This window comes from Hylobates moloch, unplaced genomic scaffold (genome assembly GCF_009828535.3).
Source record: "Hylobates moloch isolate HMO894 unplaced genomic scaffold, HMol_V3 SCAFFOLD_3, whole genome shotgun sequence".
In the NCBI taxonomy this organism is placed as follows: domain Eukaryota; kingdom Metazoa; phylum Chordata; class Mammalia; order Primates; family Hylobatidae; genus Hylobates; species Hylobates moloch.
In genome coordinates, this window is record NW_026652278.1 from 113,005,224 (window position 1) to 113,026,293 (window position 21,070).

General features: G+C 36.9%; 1 protein-coding gene across 9 annotated transcripts in view; it reads right to left on the reverse strand.

Moving 5' to 3' along the window:
- Nucleotides 1–4,211: 4,211 nt before the first annotated feature.
- Nucleotides 4,212–21,070, reverse strand: part of TNIP3 (TNFAIP3 interacting protein 3) — a 96,471-nt gene continuing 79,612 nt past the window's right edge. For 8 of the 9 annotated variants that reach the window (XM_058435817.1, XM_058435819.1, XM_058435821.1 and 5 more), the window contains 5 exons: nucleotides 19,111–19,236; nucleotides 14,724–14,774; nucleotides 13,814–13,912; nucleotides 10,623–10,683; nucleotides 4,212–4,648 (listed from right to left, as the gene is read on the reverse strand). In XM_058435817.1, the coding sequence (XP_058291800.1) occupies nucleotides 4,617–4,648; nucleotides 10,623–10,683; nucleotides 13,814–13,912; nucleotides 14,724–14,774; nucleotides 19,111–19,236 (369 nt within the window). In that variant the 3' untranslated portion in view covers nucleotides 4,212–4,616. The remainder of the gene's footprint in view (nucleotides 4,649–10,622; nucleotides 10,684–13,813; nucleotides 13,913–14,723; nucleotides 14,775–19,110; nucleotides 19,237–21,070) is intronic. The other variant, XM_032171845.2, reaches the window with a different exon arrangement.

Genomic DNA, 21,070 nt, shown 5'->3' on the forward strand with positions numbered 1-21,070 from the left:
TCCTGTGGCCAAGAGGCTTTCCTACAAATGTGGAAATGGAGTCTCAGTTTCACTGAAGCATACTCACACCCAGCAAAGAGCAGACTCAGGAACAGCAGTTAATAAGATGGAGTCTTCCAGAAAATTAATCCTAAGTAATAAGTTAAGTACATTAGGAAGCCCCAAGGGTTGGATTTGGTTTACCAAAATATGTCAGCAGCCTCATTCATTGTACTCTTCCTTCTGATACTAGTATGGAATAAATTGGAAGGAGGGCAGACGGAAATTATTTTAGCTTCTGAGTACAATACACAAAGCAGTGAGATTCACACACACCCACCCCCAAACATTAAAAGTTCCCTCACATTACTTAGCTATAACTGGCCAAATTAATTGGTTCTAGAGCTCAACATTATTACTTCCTGAAGGAATCTTTGCATGGAGTTAGTCAGTATTCTTGGCAATATATTATACACACAAGGATTTGAGACAAAATGAGAAAAACTTAGCTTTATTATGCAATTTTTTCAATTGGAATCAATTTTTCCAGTCACAAATGGAGAAGCTAGGAACCTGTAGCGTTGCCTTCAAGACTGGGGAGGCAGAGGCAGAGTATGTGCCTGGTGTGTTTATGTGGGGTGTGTGAGCATGTGTGGTGAGTGTGGTTTGTGTCTGTGGTGTGTATGAATATGTGGAGTGTGTGTGCTGACAGAAGCTTCCTTTTCTTTTCTATGGAATCACAAAGATAATGAGCGTAACTGTTCCCCATAACACCTTTCTTTCTTGGAGCAAAAGATCGATGAAAGTAAAGAGGTAGATATGTAGGAAAGAAATTAGGCAAAAGAAATTATTTCTAAAATTATTGAAAAGTAGGGATTATAGCAAATATTTTCTTCTCTTTTGTGCTGTGTCATTGGGACTTCAGCAAATTGGAGCCAGAGAAAGAAGGATCATAGTGCGGCCACAATAGCAATGCAATGGATTTTATCTCTCTAGTATGTAAGCTAGTTAGGATTCCCTAGGGAGATGGGAAGAAAAATAGCAGAAATAAAAAAAGAGCAAAGGGACCTTCAAGTTAGCGGAATAATGTTTGGTAAACAACTCTGTCCTCCGCTCTCAGTGTGCATTCAACCAAGCACAGCGCATAGAGACAGAGGCAGTATGAGATGTGGGCTGCCTAGACATTTTCAGAAATAAGTAGGTATTTAAATAATAATTGTTAAATTGATTTACAAAATTGGGAGGTCATATGTCTTTTAGATTTGATTCTATTAGCGACTTAGCCACATTAAAAGTGTTGACACATGAAGGCACCATTTATGCCCATGCTTGCATTATTTTAGTGCACTTTAACATTAGTATACACTTTTATTTTCCCGCATAGTAGCACAAATGAGATACTATTTCTCTTAGTTCAGGAGGCAACTTACAATTCCCATTCAATTTATAGTACTTTTAATCAAAATATTTTCTCCTAAGAAGTGTGCTCCTGTAATGCTACTTGATGATAACCCAAAAGAATCATAAAAATAAGTTGAGCTTGCCAAGGTAATCTACAAAGCAGAATTGTAGCATGCCAAAAACTGGGTGCTCCCAGGTTCAAGACAGTTTTGAATCTTGGCTCTACCATTTACTTGCCATAAGAACCTAGGGAAATTACTGAATCTCTCTGTGTTCTTGATTAATCATGAAGGCGGTATTTATACCTCTCCTGCTGGGTGAGAAAGTTCAGTAAATAAACTAAGGGAGATCATCTACAAGTCAGTTCATGCTCAATAATACTAGCAATATAGTCCAAAATATTCTTTTTGTTGATAAGAAAAGTGGAGCCCAAAACAAAACATAGCAAAGAGAAGTAGAGGCTGGCCTAACTCCCAGTCCTAACCAGACCCTGAAGGAACGTTTTCACCTAACCATATCACAACCAAGACAAAGTAAAGACGTCTTTCTCTTCATGTGAGACCTTCAATGAAAGATCAAAATCTTCATGATTACCAACAACCTAAAATATGCTTAGTTTTACATTTCCTAAGAACAGATCATGTGACTTCCTCTCCTTTCAAAGGGACATAGCTATTCTTCACACAATTTCCACAAGTTGTGTATTATTAATAATGAAGTAAGAGTCACAGCTCAGGGTATAACTCTTATAATGAGTTGAAGCAGAAAAGTCCGCAAACAAATGGTGTGGGTAGAGGGACACAGGAGAGGCTGGGTCACTCTCAGGACAGGGTTGTGAAATCCATCTTTTGGGAACGGCAGTTGCCCTGAGCAAGGGGTCCTTTTTCCACAATTGTAGTCCCCCACTGGAGTTCAAATTAAATTAGGTCTCACTTAAATTGGATTTTCTCCCATTACATTAGCATTTCCACAATCTTGCCAATGTTTGGCAACTTGCTAATTAGTAAGAGGATGACTTTGGACTGGAGAGTTAAATCACATTTTCCTGCTGCTAAATAGGCCTGGGCCTGGCCTCTCAAGGAGTACTTTCTTGGGTGTTCATTCAGTTTTTATTCCAGTGGGCATACCTCAGTTGGCAAATTAAATCCACCACAAGAAATTGACATTACAATGACTTTTTCACTAATCTGAAATGCCAAAATGTTTCCATTCCTGGGTATTACTTCATTATAAGTGAATCAGGAAAACAACAGTTAACAAGTCAGTAGCTGACTTATACTCACACTTATACTGAAGTAATATCCAAGAATGATTTGTCTCTTTGATAAATAGTAGCAGAAACAAGCTTCAGAAAATTAATGTAAGACAAGGATAATTCTTTCTCAAGAATTATGTTCCAGAATTGCAAAGGGCTGAATCGGAAAATATTTATTTTCCTAAGGCTCTTTCATCTTCCCATTATACAGAGCTTCAGGTGTATCCAGATACTGGAATAATAATAATTTGAGCTGGAATAAAGTAGCATAATTTTTGGAAGCTGAAACTGGATAATTTTAGCAGTATGTTTGGATTGTTTTCTTCAACTGCATTTTCAGCTTTGCAGTTGCTTTAGGTTTACTTCTAGAAGCATAGATATCCAAGGATCTCACATTTCTTGTTATATATATATATATATATATATATACATGTATATACATATAAATGTATAATTTGAGATCATATTTGTGAGACTATATATATACACACACACATATATATATGTATATATGTATATAGAGGATCATGAAGAGGATCTCAAGTTAGTCCTAGCAGAATTCTTATTAAATGGATAAACTTAATACTTCTAAATCTGCTTAATCTTTAGACATCTGTCATGCCACTATAAGATTTAATTGGAATAAAATTTCAGTAAATTCCATTTTCATTTTAATTGGCTTGAGAAGTCAGAATTAAGTTTTTCATTAAAATTAATCAAATCCATAGGAAGGAAAAACACAGATTTAACTATAATCCATATGTCTGAAATATTTCTGTAAGTATATATGGACACAGCATAGCCATATAGCCATCATCATCCCATCAGGACTTTGTCTTCCTTTTTTATTTTTTTTGATGGTGTGGAGTGGGTGGGTAGGGGGTACTGAGTCTTGCTCACTCTATTTCCCAGGCTGGAGTGCAGTGGTGATCTCAACTTACCACAACCTCTGCCTCTCTGGGCTCGAGTGATCCTCCCACCTCGAGCCTCCTGAGTAGCTGGATTTATAGGTGTGTGCCACGAGCCTGGCTAATTTTTGTATTTGTAGTAGAGATGGGGTTTCACCATGCTGGCCAGGCTGGTCTAGAACTCCTGGCCTCAAGCAATCCACCCACCTCTGCCTCCCAAAGTGCTGGGATTATAGGCATGAGCCACCACACCCAGCCCAAGACATTATCTTTCGTAATCAATTCTTGTGAAGCAGGCCCACAATTTCTCACCATCTTAAAGAAATGATCTGTCTAAGGAATAGCTTCCAATTTACCATTTTATTCAGACTGAACCACTTATTTAATTTAACGAGGTATATACCTCTTCAATTCTACATTTAGGATCACTGAGGTCATCAATATGTAGTCAAATAGCTAAAGAACTAAGGCCCTGTCGTGAACCCGGGAGGTGGAGCTTGCAGTGAGCCGAGATTGCGCCATTGCACTCCAGCCTGGGCGACAGAGCAAGACTCCGTCTCAAAAAAAAAAAAAAAAAAACTAAGGCCCTGTGGAAGAAGAATGGGAGCAATGTTAAAAATTTACAACTGCAGAAATTTTTACCCCAGGAAACACACACACACACACACACACACACACACACACACACACGTATATACGCACTTCAAATCAACATACAATATCCCTGCAGCAAACACTGAGTTGCTTAAATCATAGAATCATTTTCGTACATCCAACAGCAATATGCTGAAGAGATTTTCAGGGAGTCGTGCATCATCCATCTGCCAAGTCTCATTTCAAGGAAACTGGAAGTTGTATTTGGTTGTATAATAACTGGCTCCTCCGATTTGATCAGGATCTCAGCTGTCAGAATGCTTTTCCTGTATTCATGCCAAAGGAAAACATGACCAGGCACAAATAACAGGGTAGATGATGTGCCTTTGTGGCAGAAACAAGCCTCATTATAAACAAAGAAGAGGGTCCTCAGCCACGCTCCCTCGTTGCCTGTTGTCCTTCTCTGTTAGTGTGTACTTCTACTGATTGACTTTCTTTACTGAGGATAAACCTATGGAAAACAGTAGGAAAATGTTTTAGATTAAAAATTAACATTTCATTTCTCTTCTTCTGGCTTAAGGCTGACATAAAGTTGCAGGATGGCAAAAAGAAAGTTATGGTATATTCATAAGCTCCCCACAAGTTTACCCTGAGAAATCAAGAAGCGGGAAATGGAGGGTTATTATTTTAAGCATTGACATATGCTTACCATTTTGTGAAATCAGTTGTGGCCTCGTTCTAATTATGCCTGAAGAGGAATGTTCTATACTAATTCTCACTCTTGCTGGCATTTTGGCTTGGGCAAGTGAAAGTAAGTCATATATATGACTTAGGTTAGGTTCAGTACTTACCCCAGAGAAAGAAAACTTGCCAAATATGATCTTTTAATATATGGTACTGGGTACATTATTGCCAAAGCTATAGAAAATATCATATAGAAAGACTTGCTGGTGTATCATGAAGACCAATATGAAAAATCTGGAATATTTTGATTGAGTACTATTTGATAATGAATACTACACGAAAGACAAAGTCAAATAAGTTTACTCATGGCAACAGGAAAAAATAATCATAGAAATGCCAAGAAACAAAGTGTTATCCTTATCCCTGATAACTTAAAAATATGCTGAATGTTTTGTACTTGTTGTCCTCATTTGGTATACCAAAGACGTGCTAAACTAACATTTTGGTAACAGAAAAAGCAAACAGGAAGATAATAAGTTACTTTTTCAGGCTGAAAAATTATGTTGCTGAGGACTGTGGTCACTATGTTAAAAAGGTATCTAATATGTTGAGAACATAAATTTGAACTCAGAAGCATAAATTAATTGATCTAACGAATCTGAAGTTAACATTTAATCCACTAATGATACCTCTCCCTAGGTATCTTAAATATTTTAAAATTAACTCCTTTTCAATTTGTACAGTGCTCTTGTGAAACAGGTATAGAATTAAAGATCAATAGCCTGACATTTTAGATGGAGACAGGCTGTGGCCAATGAGATAATCCATGGCAGAATGGAAATCTGAACAAAAACAAAGATAGGTCTTTAGTTTCTTGAAGGGATGGCAGAATTTCCCTAAATGTACAGTGAAGGTAGGAGGAGGGCCTTAATCCGCTGTAACTGCTGTACGTGTAAGAAGAGGAAAATTTGGACACAGAAGGAAGATGGTCATGTGAAGACTGAGGCAGAGATTTCAGTGATGCTGCCACTAGCTAAGGAATACCTGGAGCTACTAGATGCTGAAAGAGGCAAGGAAGTCTCCTCCCCAGAGGATTTGGAGGGAGCTTGACCCTGCCAACATCTTGATTTTTGGATATCGAACCTCCAGAGCTATGAAAAAAAAAAAGTTTTTCTATTTTAAGCCACCCGGCTTGTGGTATTTTGTTATGGCAATCCTAGGAGACAAATCCAGTCAGTATTTGTTTAATTGGTTATTATTAGACATTAGTAAAAGCTAATCATAATATTTAGGCTTTGATCTTCTATATTGTAAAGAAATAATTTCACAACACAGTTTCACATCCCTACATTTTAGGCCTTTCTAGATACATTAATAATCCAGCTCTGGCTCATTAGACAAAGCATAACTCTGTACCCTATGAAAAATTTGGAATGTACAGAAGTGACTGGCATGCAATGCAATCAGAAACCATAGCTTTTTGACATTTCAGAAAGGAAGAAACAAATAACATGTTTTTCAAGGTTAAACTAACTCTGTTATGACATGATTGTTCTATAAACATGGAAGTCATTTTGCATCTCGTTCTGATAACAGATGAAACAAGATGAAAATGTTCTTTGTAAAATTACGTTTCTAAACAAAAGCTGTAACTCATTAATATCTGTGGACTTCAATGTATTAAAAACATCATAATTTAATGCTATACAGAGAGAAAGCCATGTCTCAAATGACTTGAAAACATTCGACACCCTTCATTTAAAATCTTTAGTTTTTGAAAGAAGGGTTGATTTTCAATGTCTCCAAAGCATTCTGAAATAACCACAGACAGTAACTGAGAGCAAAGCTGGGAATTAGTTGACTGGAAGGCTGTGCACCGTGGTACCTAGCACCTACCACCCTCAGTCCCTAGTCAGGAAGCCCTTCACTGGTGTCCCCATATTATAGAGGACTCTGCTCTGGCCCTTCTCCAGCCACACCCTTCCTCACAGTGTGAGCGACCTTTCCTCCAGAACAAGCTCCTGGCACCCAAATGCACACCCCCAAAGTCCCTGCCCAGGTGATTCTGGGCCTGCTTCCAAGACTCATGTGGTCCTCTTCCCAGCCTGAAGGCTGTCGAAAGAGTGCTGTGTGTAGAGTGGTGAGGGGTGTATGGACAAGGGTGGGATCTCCCAGCTGGGCTGTCTTCAAGTCTGCACTCAAGAGTCCTTATGATGGGAGGGTGGGGAGAGAAGGTGGAGGGGCCCAGGCAGGAGGCCAGGGCTTAGGTCTCCCTGTGCCACCATGTCCTGTCATAGATTGGTTTTGAAACTGAGCATTGTAAATTTTACTTTGGTTTTCCATGTATGTTTATCAAGGTAGGAGGATAGATTATACTTTAACAGTTTCTCTGCTTGATTCATGAGATTTACACAGATAGGATGTAGCTCTCCACTTATTCTTGCTCCAGGCCCCAAAAATGTTAGAGGAGGATTTAGTGGTATCATTGAAATTTAATCACTCATTATCTGCCATACCTTTTTAAATGCATGAAATTACTTCTTCTTCTTCTTTTTTTTTTTTTTTTTTTTTTTTTGAGATAGAGTCATTCTCTGTCACCCAGGCTTGAGCGCAGTGGTGTGATCTCACCTCACCGCAACTTTGACCTCCTGGGCTCATGTGATCCTCCTACCTTAGTCTCCCAAGTAGCTAGGACTACAGGCACATGCCACTACGCCTGGTTAATTTTTGTATTTTTTTGTAGAGACGGGGTTTCACCATGTTGCCCAGGCTGGGCTTGAACTCCTAGGCTCAAGCCATCTGCCCACGTTGGCCTCACAAAGCGCTGGGATTATAGACATGAGCCACCACTCCTGGCCTTAAACCAGTGATTTCTTAATAGTCAATACCACAAAATTATTTTATGAGAATTCTGAGCAATTCAGTTACACCAACAGATTAAAAGGACCTTTTTAATTAAATGAACCCCAAACCAGCAAGAACCACTACTGAAATTAAATAATGACACATCCATCATTTGTGACAAGAGTGATCTCAGAGTTCTGCCAATTCTCATGACATGGCTTGAGCTATGAAATACATCAACTGTGGAAGCTAGTAAAGGAGGCATAGTAATCCCAAACAGGTAGATGTTTGATAAGGAATTTTTTGGTGGTGCCCTAACCACGATCAGCCCTCTTCCCTGCTGCTGGCCAGCCACAGTTAGTTGCAGAGCTGTGCTGGTATGGAAAAGGATAGGTTTCAAATGACAACATATCCCTGGTCAGGTTCCACCAGAGATGTCCATCCACAGGTTAGTTCATAACATATTTATTACACACTTAATCTTACGTAGTACTGTGCCTTTTACTGGTGATATTCTAAATGTCAGATGAGCAGCATGCTGTGAGTTCATACAAAGATGAGATTATTGAGGGTTAAATGCTAGTCATATTATTATCTATGTTAGATCCCCCTTCTCATTTTTGTATCTACAATTTCAGAAAATTTTAATAAAGTGAGAGGGGTACAGTAAGAGGGGCACTGTACTATATAATTCAAACCATATGTTTTAGAATCCTGTATATCAAATAATCTAATCCCCGTGCTAAATTTTATTAACTGTGTGATTTAGGTGTGTTACTTAAATTCTCTAAGCCTCAGTTTCCTCATGTGTTAAATAGTGCAAAGCAAAACCTATTTTATAGCATTGTTGTGAAGATTGAAATAATACTTTAAAAACAGGCCGGGTGTAGTGGCTCACACCTGAAATTTCAGCACTTTGGGAGCCAGAGGCAGGAGGATCACTTGAGGCCAGGAGTTCGAGACCAGCCTGGCAACAGACTGGAGTTGGAGCAAGACTCCATCTGAACAAGAAATAAAAATAAAAATTAGCTGGGCATGGTGGTCCACGCCTGTAGCCCTAGCTATTCATGAGGCTGAGGTGGGATGATTTCTTGAGCCCAGAAGTTCAAGGGTACAGTGAGCTATGATCACACCACTGCACTACTCCAGCCTGAGTGACAGAGTAAGATGGTCTCAGAAAAAAAAACAAAAAAAACAAAAAAAACACAAAGCTTATGTTGGTACATCATGGAGTATTTTTGTTGTAGTTTAATATCTGTAGACACTGTTACATGGTATGTTTATACATCACAAATCTCACTACATTTTTCCTTAGCTAGACAAAAATCAGTAAGTCTCATACACTGACTACAATATTTCATTATTGCATATTCTATTTAGTTTCTGAATGTCATCACAATTCATTTCTAATTTATGTAATCATTATTTTGTGTAATATTGGTCCAGCAAGAATCTAATAATGATATATAAATGACCTTACGGTATTACTGAATTCTGTACTAAGTAATTTTATTTTCCAGTTATTAAACTCCAATTCAGAAAGAAAATATCTTTAATAGTCATTCCAGAGCAATATAAAATGGAAAATTATAATTGGGTAGCAATTCTGCTATTATACAATAATAGATTTTAAAATTGCATATATTATGCAACACTCATTCTGGTTAATGGTATGCCTTTCTAATAAAAGAACTCCATTATTGTTGGAACTCAAGAACTTCATTAAAACCACTGGCTGTATTTGTAGTAGCAAGCAAAGGAAAAAGAGAGTCCTATAGTGTTTTGATAAATACCTAGACATTTTATTATGGAATTCTCACATTTCATGTTCCTTTTCTATGATGCTGTCGTAATCTATGGCCTTTGCCACTCCCAGTGCTGCTGGGTACAGCTGTCCAGATTGCGTATTGTATTTCAGCAGGCTCCATTCACATAGACTACCATGATGAGCCCCTCAGACTTGTAAAGTTCACAACTTGCAAAACTACATGTGGTATCCCTGACTCCCTATTTACACTCCGTAACAGACTCCTTGTATGAAAAACTAGATTTCTGTGATCTCAGCTCTGACTTCAAACGAGATCAAATTTTAAGAATGGCCTGAAATTAGACTATATAGCTCATCTTCAGCATTTTTAGATAGATTCAAATCTTTGGAAATTAACAAGTTAGAGTCCCAGGTGTGTGTCATATGAGACTTTAAACATGTAGCAGACATTTCTAACTTTTGATTATGTATACTTGATGAGACTAGAAGTGGGATTTTGATTACAGCTCAGTTTATACAGCCCGCTTCTGGGTGGCCTCACAAGACCATAGAAACAAGCAGTAGAAAGTATAGCAGAGTCTAGAAAGAAAACAGAAAATGTTAAATCAATAAAAAATAAGATTTAAAAAAGTACTCTTAGTTGAGAGTACTTCATAAGTGACTTTTAGTTTTTCCCAGCATACTTTGAGGTGGGCGTTGTGGGCAACCCTGGCCTAAACTAAGAGCCCTGCCTTGGAGTCTGACATTTAGTCATAAGGGAACACAGTTCTGAGGCTTTGGTTTCCTCTGTCTGTCTGCCAGTGACATTTAAAACATCTGTCTAGCAAACTCAACCTGGAATAGTGGATGTGCATCTGTGCTTTGTAGTACAATTGCAGAGCTTTGTTGTTGTTATAATACAACTCTGCTTACAGTTTTCATTTCTAACCCCAGATGGAATTCTGACTCTGAGACTGAAAAAGGAACAGAAGCCAGAATTGAGGTTCATGCATTTCTGCATTTGCATATTTTCTTTGTCTTAAGGAGTTCAATTTGATGCCCCAGGGGCATCAAATTAAAGTTATGTATGTAACACAACTTTATAGTAAGTCCTCCCCAAGTACGAATGAATGTATGTTGAGTAAACATCCCAAAAAGATCCCATTAAGATGTAAACGTGAAAGAATGCTCAATACAGCTGTAGTCTTACCATTTGCCTTGTGTTGTACATCTGGCGGAAGCTGGTCAAAAGCATACCACTGATAGTCTGGCTGTGTGGAACAATACAGCATTATTATAGCAATATGGACTTCAAATATAGTGGCATGTCAAAAATACAATTAGGCTATGTGGCTTTTATTAAGCAGGCAACACAAAAGTAATTTCTATCCAAACCTATTGCCAACCTCACTCGTCCTGCTTACCCCCCATCACTGCCATCATCTCTCCCTACCCTCTCCTAAATCCACTCTGTGTTTGGCCAGAATTTCTACTACTTTGAGGTTGTGACATGTTTTCTTTCTTTTTTTGAAACAGATGTGTTTTGAGTATCTGCAGAAGTATAAACACTTGTAAAACTTACTACAGCCCATCAATAAAACAAAGCAACTTAGCATCAACAAATACTCTTTTTGAGACCGTCACACTAGAGGCAACGAGAAGGCCAGGAAAAAAAAAGTTTAATCCAAGTTTTCTAATGGTTTAAGGAAGAAATCTAAGCTATTAAATGGGGATTTGGCATTGATAGAAGTTCAGGATGGTGAAGCAGGGCAAATCTTTCCCTTTTTGCTGTTCTGAAGAACCGATCCAGCAGAATCTATCCTCTAAATTGCTCATATAGTTTAGTCTACAGAGACAAGATTTTTCTCTTGGGATTTTCTCCTAGGTTTACACCAGTTAAGAACAGCTAGATATTGAATGTCAAACAAATTGCATTGAATAAATAGTAAACCCATAGGCCTGAATTATCAAGATATCTCCAAGGCCAGCACCTCTGTATTTAACCCCTAGGAATGGAGCAATCTCAGCTTTACCTGCCCACAAAGCAGGTCTGTCTTTCTGCTCTGAATGCTCACCCCTGCCTCCTACTTCCCCACAAGACACAGAAAATATGGATTTTTTTTTGTTCTGTAATTCAATTATCTCCTAAAAATAACTTGAGGAAAATTTTTCTAATATGAGCCAACAGAGAGCATTTACAAGACTGCCAGACCACTGAAAGTAGCCTAGAAAGTTCAGTTACTCAATAAGACACTGAGAAATGCTGCTTTTAGTGCAGTTTGACCCCACTGTACCCCTACTCTAGACACCTAGGCCCTTGGCTCCTCTGGTTTATGAAAAAGCTAGAAGAGGAAATGAGATCACCTCTGTTTTTTATCTTCTCGTTTATTTTTAGATGTCTCAAATAACACATAGGATAAGTGACGTGAGCCTCAGTTTTATATTCCAGGAGAGTTGCCAAAAGAAGGTAAATATCCTGTAATGTTACCAACACTATAGCATGTGACTTAATTCAGCCTTCAATATAGACAAGAAACATGAAATATTATTTTTAAATTAACTTTGAGGATTTGGTTGTAAACTCTACTGTTATGCTGAGATTTTTTTCATCTGACTACTGCGTGAAAATGTAAGCCATTCTAGCTGGGCGCAGAGGCTCATGCCTGTAATCTCAGCACTTTGGGAGGCCAAGGTGGGCGGATCATGAGGTCAGGAGTTTGAGACCAGCCTGGCCAGCATGGTGAAACCCCATCTCTGCTAAAATTACAAAAATTAGCCAGGTGTGGTGGTGTGTGCCTGTAGTCCCAGCTACTCAGGAGGCTGAGGCAGGAGAATTGCTTGAACCCAGGAGGTGAAGTTTGCAGTGAGCCAAGATCGCACCACTGCACTACAGCCTGGACGACAGAGCAAGATGCCTTCTCAAAGAAAAAAAAAAAGAAAGAAAGTGTAGGCCATTCTACATGGCTTGGAGTCCCTTTTCAAATATAGGCCTTTATTTGGTGACAACTTTATGTGACCTGGACTGCCTTGCCTTTTTTAATTGACAGGGACTGTTTGATGAGCTATAGTAGGAGAATTCCTTCTTTCTTTCCATAAATAAAGATTTGACTGAAACAATAATTTGTGCTCCTAGGTAAATGTGAATGACTGACTGGTTTTATAGTTAACCTTTCATAAGACTATTTCTCCAATCCCCCAACCTGTAGAAGCCAACTCCTATAGGTTAATTCACTCCTACAGTAAATTTCTCTTTATGTTTTTCACAATCTGAGTTGACTTCTACATTCTTGAAAAAAAAAAAATTTAATGTTATTGGTAAAGACTGAAAAGTAAGCAAACAGGTAAAGAACAAAAAAAGGAAATGGGGGAGGGAGAGCAGACAGAACTAGCAACCAGCAATAACATGAAAAGACTCAATTCTTAGCAGTGTGCTGTGTCATACCAGGGTCAAATAAGAGATGCTCATTAAATCCTCACATTCCTTCAGCCACCCAAAGAGTCATTATCTCCTCCCTTGGGAAAAGGGTACTGAGTCACACTCGAACAAAAGTATGAGAACTTTCAGGAAGCCAAGAGAATCATGCTCTCTGTAAGCATTCTGGTAGGAAAATCTCAGTTAAAAATCTTAGATTTTTTCATCATGAGAAACACAATTAATCAAACCTAAAGGGTGGCAGGATTTGTCTGGGTAAATCCAAGATGCAGAAAATGCATATTTTTTTTTCCTGGATAAATTTCCATCTATGTAGGCAAAATAGAAGGTAGAGGAGGGTGGGTGGAATACTGCTATTGAGAAGGAAAAAAAGGGTGCTTTGGGCCTCACTAATTCAGGTTGACTGTCCAAATCAATTCCCCTCACAAATAATTGCTCAACTCTGCATTTCATTTTGTGTGGGAAGACACAGCCATGGAGCACAACTTAAGTGGGTCACTTTTTCTTGGATCCTTTAAGAAAATCCTTTCAATTGGAAAATGTCAAAAACTATTTTACACATATGTAGCAATATCCGTAGTAGTTCAATATAAATTTACAACTGAACAAAAGCATCTCATTTTTCTTGTTTTGCCATATCCACTTTCCTTTATACATAAATACACTTTATACATAAAATGTCCTTTGGGTAGAATGAAGTATGCCAATTGAAAATGTTATATGTCATTCAAGGAATTATTCCCAATTTAATATCTTTCAGTTAATTTATTCATATCTATGTGTCCTGTGGATTCAGTGTCCCAAAGATAATTCTAGTGTACATTGACCACTCCAACTTTTCAAGTTAGAGGCTGAGAGAAAACAGAGGCTCTTGCTGTAGATAACATAATACGCTGAAATTCCAGAGATGCACATAATTTCTACCAAAACAGTATACTAAGCACTTTTTCAAATGCACTCTTACTTACTGGGCGCTCCCATTGCTTCTGCACAGCTCCAGGTCCTGTTGGTACCCACGGATCTTGCAGGTGGAAAACGAAGCCGCAGTTACAGGTTGGGCAATACATCTGAGGAGAACAAAGCTGTGGGTTCACTACCAGTGGGAGAGACTGAGGAGTCGCACTGACATTGCTTCATACAAAAGATTTGGTTTCAATCTTGAGGTTCCACTTAATCTGGCATAATTATAACTCAAAATAGTAAACACGTCAATAGACTCAGGATCGATACAGACGAGGCTCACAGGTCAAGTTTTACCTAAGGTGAAACTATAATCATCTCTCCATTCTGAAGAAATTAGACACACTTGAGAAGTATATAGAGTTAACTTTATGTTTTTGAGTTATCTTTATTGAGGGTCCTCAATGAAGAAAATCTATCCATTGAGTCATAAAATAGGTTTTCGTAAATTGTAGCCAGGGAAAACTAAAGTCCAGAAAGGAAATTAGGAATTAAGACAAATAATATTCATTATTTAAGGCTATTAGAGAACCCATGGGATAGAATGCTTCAGTGCTCAAGAAGGCATGTTATTTTTTCAAAAGAGGCAATATTTGATTTAGTCTTCTACTGTTAATTGTGTGAGCAACTGCATGAAATACCAATGAAATCTATTTCCAGGTCCTTGTGGGTCTAAGGAGCACTAAGGCTTGTGCTACTGGTGGTATGCTCTATAAAGCATATGCTTTCTATGAATGTTAGGGTTGAAAGGCCTTGGTGGTGCCTAAGCACTGCCTATCTGTTGATGGTGTAGTCAGTAATGAAAAGCATGGGTTGTTGTAGGCCACCTGTAGCAGAGCTTGAATATGTTTTTAATTGGGAAAATGAGAAATGCTCTACGTGGGAATAAATGTATGCGTGAAAATTAGATCAACATACCTGTTTTAATTGCTTTTCTAGTTTTTCTTTCTCCATCTGACAAGCTTTTATCTAAAGACAAAACAAAGGCATTTGTTAATCAAGACAAGTTCAAATCATTAATTCCCAAGCTATTCTTGACCTACTCAAGTGTCAGGCATTGACAGCAGTAATACCAACAAAAACAGCCACAGGTTGGTTTTTGCAGACATGCACTGATTCTTAAAATTTCCAGTTGAAGTTTGAAAAATGTGATAGTTTTAAATTGCTATTCCAGTTTTTTGAGGCCATTACAATTCTGTTTTAGGTAGATCTATTTAGATACAGATATAGAAACAATTTCCATTGCTTACTGAATGACATTGGAATTGTCAACCTGACATTCAAAGGCTTCCACAATAAATTTTAGAAGTTATATATGCACTTAATCCATGTCAGAAACTTACCTAAATTTTTTACATGCAATAACTCACTGAATCCTCCAAATCCCTCTATGTGATACTTAATATTATCTCAATTTTATAGATGAGAACACTAAGACATAAGATTCTGAGTAACTTGTTCAAAGTCACACTGCTATATTCCACGGCTTCTCACTACTTAAGGCTCAGCCTCATCTAGATGAATCACCTAACCTGGGTTCCCTTAACTTAAGACGCACTTAGAGAAAGCTGGCTTTTCCTTGACTGTTCATTCACATCATTGTCATTCCTACACTCCATGTCCCACATTCCCATAAGGGATGGTCAAATATCCCCTTCTGAATGATACCTTTCCAAGTCCCACTCATCAGAATTATTCTGTCCTCTTATGTAGTGTTGTACATTTACTGTGTGATTTTTTAGACCAATTTGTACTATTTACAGGCAATTCTTGCTGCTTGTGGTGGTCATATTCCATAAAGTCACCAAGGACACTGAATTAGTGAATATTGAAAAACTGCTCCTAGGAGAAATGTTGGGTTAAGTTTCTGCTAGCCTCTTGTCACAACATTTGTGTCAACGGATTAATACATAACTTTGTTTCATGTGTGTTTCTGATTAAAGACAACTTATTTAATATGTATTGTTGATTAACTCTGAAGTCATGGTCAGCAGTACTATAACATGCCTTAATGAAGCTTCTCTAACACACATTTTCTCTATAAGGCACATCACATCCTTCATGCTTAGGAATACTAGAGAGCATGTCAGCATATATGTGTGGGCCATTCTAAACCATGAAATCACCAACAAAAAGCACAAAAATGCAGCAAACATGGCACTAAATAGACCACAAAAAGAACACTAGGAATGTGTATATGTCAGGAAACAACTTTGCTGCTCTGCTCATATGTAAGGATGTATCACAAAGCACCACAAGTATTGATTTGGGAATGACAAATGCATTTTAGTGAGTAGGGAAATTCACATATGCAGAATTTGTGATGATGAGGATAGACTGTACATGTCTCTTTTACTATATTGTGAGTTATTTACTAGAAAGAACCAGTTTTCATTTTCTCACAGCATATAGCAGAATGCCTTGCAAAAAGAAAGCATCAAAATTAGATTACAGGGAACTGAAAGTAGCATGCTAATTATAAACTAAATGAAACCATTAAACATGCCCCCTCTTCTGATAGACTAAAATAATTTATAAAATACCTCTGAGCCATGACTTGACTTGAGCTAAATGTTTTCTAAAGGGTTTTTTGTTTTTTTCTTTTCTTTTTGAGACAGAATCCCACTCTGTTGCCCAGGCTGGAATGCAGTGGCCCAATCTCGGCTCACTGCAACCTCTGCCTACTGGGTTCAAGTGATTCTCCTGCCTCAGCCTCCTAAACAGCTGTGAGTACAGGCGCATGCCACCATGACCAGCTAATTTTTGTGTTTTACAAAACGGGGTAAAAATGTGACAGGGTTTTGCCATGTTGGCCAGGCTGGTCTCAAACTCCTGATCTCAGGTGATCTGCCCGCCTTGGCCTCCCAAAGTGCTGGGATTACAGGCATGAGCCACCGCAGCTGGCCTGTTTTTGCTTTGTTCACTTAACATTGAGAACAACTTAGTGAAGTCACAAGGTAGGTTTCATTATCTATATTTTACAGGCAGGTATACTAAAAGAGGTTAGGTTAGGTAACTTATTTTTAGAGAGAGATTTTAGAGTAATAAGAAACATTTTAGAGATCATCTAGTTCAACTTTGTCATTGTACAGATGAAGAAAAGGAAGCATAGAAAAGTTAAATAACTTGTTCAAGGTTACCACCAATGGAATATTAGAGCAGGCAAGAACACCAAGTCTTTTTCCCCTAAATTCTCCTATTTCTAAGTACCCTAAGCATCTTTCACTTTACCACATTACTTATTTTCACTGGCTTAACGCATCCTCAGTGATAGAATGAATACATTCTGGTAAGAAAGCAACTCAGAATGCCAGAATGATTTGACCTAAATATTCCTCTAAAAGTCCACTTGGACAACAAATAATATGTTATTCAACTAAGGTAATGTCAGTTCTTTTTAAAATATCATAGCATTTAATCTGCTGTTAATACATTTAATATAGATCATCGAACTATCTATTACATCTCTGTGAATTCTATCATTCTCCTACTGAGTAAATGAGACTAAAAAAAATGATTGGGCTTTCATTATTTTAAAGAAAAAATTTCATAGCTTTAAGCTATCACTTTAGATATCATTAAGATTGTCCTTTAGGTTCTAGGCACAATTATACCATACTGCACTTAGAAAATACATTTATTTTGTTGATACAAATCAACTTTACAGGTGACACAGTTAAGGACTTGTGGATTATAGTATATAATGTTAAGTAGATAGATATACATTCCTGACCAGACTAAAAGTTCTATAATGGCAAGGACATTGCCAGTCTATCACCAATCTTAATCTAGTAGAATAAATAAAATTATTTAATTATATATAATTATATATTGATATATAATTTATCATATAAAAATAAATAATTTATTAAAAATTGTTTTAAAATTAAAGTTGTTTTACTTGCTGTTTTACTGGCAGCAAATTTTAAAATTGCTTTAAAAAACAAATTATTTTTTGTTCTAAAACTGTTTCACTGGCACCAAGTAAAACAGTTTGTGCAGAGACAACTTAAAAGAAATTAGGGTAGTTGGGCATGTAAGAAGCAAATTAAATAAAAAAATTACAATAAAATACAAAAAATTAGCTGGGCATGGTGGTGCATGCCTGTGATCCCAGCTACTTGGGAGGCTGAGGCAGGAGAATAGCTTGAACCTGGAAGGTGGAGGTTGCAGTGAGCCGAGATCATGCCATTGCACTCCAGCCTGGGCAACAAGAGCAAAACACCATCTCATTAAAAAAAAAAAAAAAAGAGAGAGAGAGAATATATAATATATACTCTTTTTTTACCAAGAGTAATCAGAACATTGTCTTACCTATTATTGTATGAATTATTTATTAGGTTGCCTGAATTACTTTCATAAAATTATTTGATTTTTTACTACTATTTTATTTTTTCTAATTTCTTACAGAGAAAATGGTTCTGCAAAATAATTTTTCTATGTAAAATTAGGAATTTCAAGTTAATCTTAAAAAAATCAGAGATAAAATTAAATTTAATTCACAATCCACTTTACATTTGGAAGAAAATGAAGACTAACTGTTTTAAATTTGTTTATGACTAAGAATCTTGAAGCTAAGAGCTGCCACAGCATTCCCATAACAATTTTCTATTTATTTAAAAGTATTGCAATATTTTACAAAAAAAAGGTGCAGTTTGTTTTATTTTTTAAGGCAAAATTATGTTAGCTATATTTTCCTTCATTAACATCACTATTTACCCATCGTGGCAACTTCCTGAGTCTACTTTAATATATTCAATTACACTTAATTTTAGTATGCTTACATTTAATATATTCTATTTTAATAAACTGGTGACCATTATCTGGCTTCCTTGAAAGTACTCCGGTTACATTACATCTGGGAACCACTGAACAAAATCCTCAGTCTCACATATAAATGGCATTTATAAATATGTATGTTTTTGGCAGACAGGAGCATTCCAACATAGCCCTTCAAAGAAAATGACAAGAATTTTAAAAACTACTTCACTTTATTTGAGTACTAGGTAGTTCAACTCTCATTCTACCAAGATAAATATTATGAGAAAAAGATCAAAAGGACTGTATTTTATAAAAAAAACTTTGGAATCCAATTTCTTGGGCAATTCCTTAATATACTTAAGTTAAAAGAAATTTCCAGTCATTTTCATCTCTTTACAAGATTGTTTAAGAATGACTTCATCCCAGGTGCTGACCTTTAAAAAAAATTCAATGTCAATTAACAGAAGTCCAAAAGTCTTGAATTTTTTAAATGAAAAAAGAAATACATACATGCTGGCAAAGATTATTTTGTTTTGACTTGTACCTGGGAATTCAGCCTGTTCAACTGGGATTGGGAAGTTTCATTAATTTGCTGTAGCTCCTCTTTCTCTTGATTAAGTCTCTCTCGATCCGATCGTTCCTTTTTGAAGTCTTCTTCGTATATTTGCACCTAAGAAATATTAACTTGCTGTTACTGTTAGCTTCCTTTTCACTTAAGCCATTTAAATGACTTTATTTTAAATGACTGCTGCCTACTCCATTATTGTAAAGAACCCTCCCAACTAGCGTTCAGTGTCACTGTTTTGGAGCAAGTCATCCATCCCTAACACAAGGGCTTTGATGTACGAATACTGCTTGAACTTCTAAAAGACAGTTTACTGACAATAGCTGTTAAGTGATGCCATAAATACTGACATGCCCAAGTTTCCAGACACAAATTATATGTTGAATGCAAAAGAGAAATGAAACCCTTACCTATGTGGAAAAGCAAAGCATGATTGTTAAAAGGTATTCACAAATTTTCCCTTTATAAGTTATTTTGGATGTATATCATAAATAATAGTAATATTTGAGCGGAACATCTCTTGAGAGGTACTCCAAATATTTGAGAAAAGTGACTAAACTAAAAACAAAACCAGGTTTAATTATTGTTATTGTTTTCAACTGACTTACTGTTGACCGAAGGCTAGGAGACTCGTATATAAGCTATGAAAACAAATGAAAGTTAGAGAAAAACATTCCTCTAAGACTCTGATTTAAATTACTACTTATATTGGAACCTAGTAGCTAGATTTTTATCTATTAAGACTAATGCACATTACACTTTCATCACTAAGAGCCCAACAAATTTTAACTAAAGGTTTATCAATTTTATTGTTCTAAGTCGACAGCAATAGAACAAAATATGCAAGGGAAGAAATTAAACATTTTGTATAGATCTACATGCAGATACACATATTACATTTTTAAGGCTTTATTCACCAGAAGCACTGAAGGGAAACTACATCCAGCCACACTGACATTTTGATGATTTTTTTGGTTGAGAACTGACATTCATTTCCAGAGACAGTTAAAGTAATGCTCTGTAAACAATTACCAGAGGCATTTTAAATGGGAGGAGCCCATCTGATTAGAATTAAACACTGGCAACGTCATCACTTTAGTCAGGTAGGGGCCAAGATTCCAACTCAGTTTCTTTGTGCATTTAAACCCTTTAGTGTTTCATGTGGCACTTGGTGATGTAATGATTGTGGGTGCCTGATTAGAAACGTGCACAGTTAAAATATTTATGGAGAAAGTCAGCGGTAGAGACACTGCAAAACTACGGAGATGGATTTTGGTCTTCCCACAGGGATAATGAGAAAAGAATACCTGTCACTGTAACAAATATGAATCAAACCATTATTATAAACTTTATGTGTAGAAGTGACTCTTGCATGTGGTATACCTTATATGTGAGTTCCGAAGATGTCACGTGTTTGAACATAAGCAGTACTTTTAGTTTTTGAAGAAATCCTGGCTAGCACCAACAGTACTTTAGGGGTTGAGAGTTTGACAGAGCTTTAAGACTGTGCATATTACCCTTATTCTCTTTGTTGGTTTATTTTTCGGCTATGTATTTTACCCTGAATGTAATGAAGCAGATTATTCAAGTAAAACTGACGGAAGAGAAAATCCAACTTCACCATCAAATGCTATAAAATTTTTAGATCTATTCACAGGCTACTTCATATGTAGCAATAACAATAAAGTAAATAGCAACAATAATAACACAATTGCTCAATTTTTCCATGTATTGCAACAAAAATCTTTGTAATTAGTACTTGCTCAGGGCAAAAGCAGTCAGTAAATCATACCCAGGGACATCAGAAAAATAATGCTTTCCAGCCCTTTGTTCTATGACACCCTGTCTCCCATTGCTAATATGTTACTGACAATGTGTGCCTCAGGGATTGAGGTTCCTTTATGTATCCTATATTTATCATTATTGCCATGAACTATTC